At 35.4% G+C, this 2,757-nt stretch overlaps 1 protein-coding gene across 1 annotated transcript; it reads left to right on the top strand.

The window, feature by feature from the left end:
- The first annotated feature begins 1,226 nt into the window (after positions 1 to 1,226).
- On the top strand, positions 1,227 to 2,159 carry LOC120935589 (olfactory receptor 5AP2-like). The gene has a single exon (XM_040347638.1). The coding sequence runs from the start codon at positions 1,227 to 1,229 to the stop codon at positions 2,157 to 2,159; it is 933 nt and encodes a 310-aa protein (XP_040203572.1).
- The last annotated feature ends 598 nt before the right edge of the window (positions 2,160 to 2,757 follow it).

Genomic DNA, 2,757 nt, shown 5'->3' on the forward strand with positions numbered 1-2,757 from the left:
GCTGCGCCGTTCTACATGTATGTGGATCTGGCCCCCCATGATTAAAAGTTTTATCCAGTCACCTAGGAAAAATGTAAAATAATTTCATTCATTAAAATGATTTGTACAGTATATGTTTTGATGAAATGTTGTATCCAATATATTGTTTATATCTAATGTTCTGTTTATTATTAAAGGAAAATACAAATTGTAAGATAAGAAGCATCTCACTCATCTAACTTTTTAGATTTTTTTTTTTTAATTGGTTTAATTGTTGATCAGACAAGTATTTATTTAAAAGTTATTTACATATCTTGTGTTATTTTAGGTAGACTTTGCTTTATTTTTTTTCAATAGATTTTTGTAAAAACATTTTAATCTAAGTTGGTGCTAACTTCTTCTACAAATATAATCTTATGTTTTAAAACATAGCTTTTTTTTGGCTTTTACTAATTGTTCTCCTATTATACCTGTTATTATTACTAAAGGTACAGTTCTGTGCAGTATATCACTTGGATGCAACTTTTATATGTTATCCGTAAACCAAATATAGAGAATCCAGCTGTAACATTACATCATTAAATGGTGCCTAGCTAAACTTGTTGCCCAACCTACGGCAAAAGAAAAGAACAAAAGTCAGTAACAAATATGTAATAACAACACCTGCTTAAATGTTTGTGTTGTGTGTCCACAAAATTGACATAAAAAATCCAGACATGTTTTGCCTCATTAAGCTTCCTCAGGGGATGTAATTTTCCATTGTGCATCATGCCATTCCCCTAATGCTCATTATAACACTTCGAAAAATATTAATTATTATTATAATTATTTTTGAAGCAATATACTGAGCATTAGGGGAATGACATGACACATAACAGACAATTACATTCTCTGAGGAAGCCTAATCAGGCAAAACATGTTGGGATATTTGCCAGCCATGCCAACTAGGAGCCACATATGACATTATATATTTTAATGATGTTTAAAAAAATATGCATTTTTAATACATTCAGTGTCCTTGTGATATAATAGCACCTTAGTCCCACAAATTCTCTTTGCTCTTTCATTTTAACATATGGGATGTGGTGCATAAAGATACTGGCGATTTACCCACTTTCCACTGTAAGTTTACTGGTGATTTATTTTCAGATTAAAATTTTCTCTCATATAGATCTTTCCTATTTTGTCCCTAATTTAATAAAGCGTTCAGCTGTGGGTCAAGCAAATATTATTAGAAGAGTGTGACCATGGCAGCTGAGAACCAAAGTACAGTAATAGAATTCATTCTTCTTGGACTTACAGACAATCCCAACTTACAACTTTGGCTGTTCCAGTTATTCTCACTTGTCTACATGACCACTCTGGCTGGGAACATTCTCCTTATATTAGCCGTCAGAACAGACAGCCATTTACACAACCCTATGTATTTATTTCTTACTAATCTGTCTTTCTTGGACATCTGTTATACATCAATTATTGTGCCCAAGATGCTACTAAATATTGTTTTGTCCACAAAAACTATTTCATATACTGGTTGTGTTCTTCAGGTTTACTTCTTTCTTTTTATGGCTGAAACAGAGTGCATACTATTGGGTTTTATGGCCTATGACCGATATGTGGCTATCTGTAATCCCCTACGATACAATGTTATTATGAATATAGTCTCCTGTACCAGGATGATTGGCTTGTCTTGGATGGCTGGTGGTAGCATAGCCTCCTTTGATATATACTTTATATGCAATTTAAGATTTTGTGGACATATAACCATTAACCACTTCTTTTGTGAAGCCCCATCCTTACTTCAGCTATCTTGTGGGGACATTTCAGTGGACAACATTGTAACTTTGGTTGGTGCATCCATATTGCTTCTAATTCCCTTGGGCCTTATCCTCTTTTCATACATACACATTTTCCTAATCATTTTGAAACTCCCTTCTGGGCAATACAAAGCCTTCTCAACATGCATATCCCATCTGATTGTGGTGGCCATCTTCTTTGGAACAGCAATATTTATGTACATGAGACCTAGATATTCAGATACCATAGTGACAGACAAGATGGTGTCGGTGTTCTATACAATTGTTACACCAATGTTAAACCCTTTAATCTACAGCCTAAGAAATAAAGATGTTCAAAAGACTCTTGTACTGTTGGGAAGGTATATGATTGTGCTAAGGTGACAAGCCCTACTGGACCCAAAACAAGAACTATCTGAAATTTTGAAGAGGCCAAGATTTTTTCAGCTCATAATAATAATAATAATAATAATAATAATAATAATAATAATAAAGGTTTATTTAAGCAGAATTCTAAATAAAAACCATGGGCCAGATCCACGAAGAAGTTACGACGACGTATCTATTGATACGCCGCGTAACTTCTAGGTTGCTCCGGCGTATCTTTGTTTTGTATGCACAAAACAATATACACCTGAAGCTGGGCTGGATCCGACTGGCGCACGTCTTAGTACGCTGTCGGATCTAAGGTGCATATTTACTCTGGCCGCTAGGTGGCGCTTCCGTAGATTTCCGCGTTGAGTATGCAAATTAGCTAGATACGCCAATCCACAAACGTACGTCCGGCAGGCGCATTTTTTTACGTAATTTCCGTAAGGCTTTTTTCGGCGTAACATTACCCCTGCTATATGAGGCGTACTCAATGTTAAGTATGGACGTCGGGCCAGCGTCGAAATTTACGTCGTTTACGTTGTTTGCGTAAAATGTTTGCGAATAGGGCTTTGTGTAGAATTACGTTCACGTCGAAAGCATTGACTCGTTG

The sequence above is a fragment of the Rana temporaria genome, chromosome 4 (assembly GCF_905171775.1).
Source record: "Rana temporaria chromosome 4, aRanTem1.1, whole genome shotgun sequence".
Taxonomy (NCBI): domain Eukaryota; kingdom Metazoa; phylum Chordata; class Amphibia; order Anura; family Ranidae; genus Rana; species Rana temporaria.

Coding starts and splice junctions, on each gene's coding strand:
- LOC120935589 (XM_040347638.1), top strand. CDS start 1,227: ATGGCAGCTGAGAACCAAAGTACAGTAATAGAATTCATTCTTCTTGGA.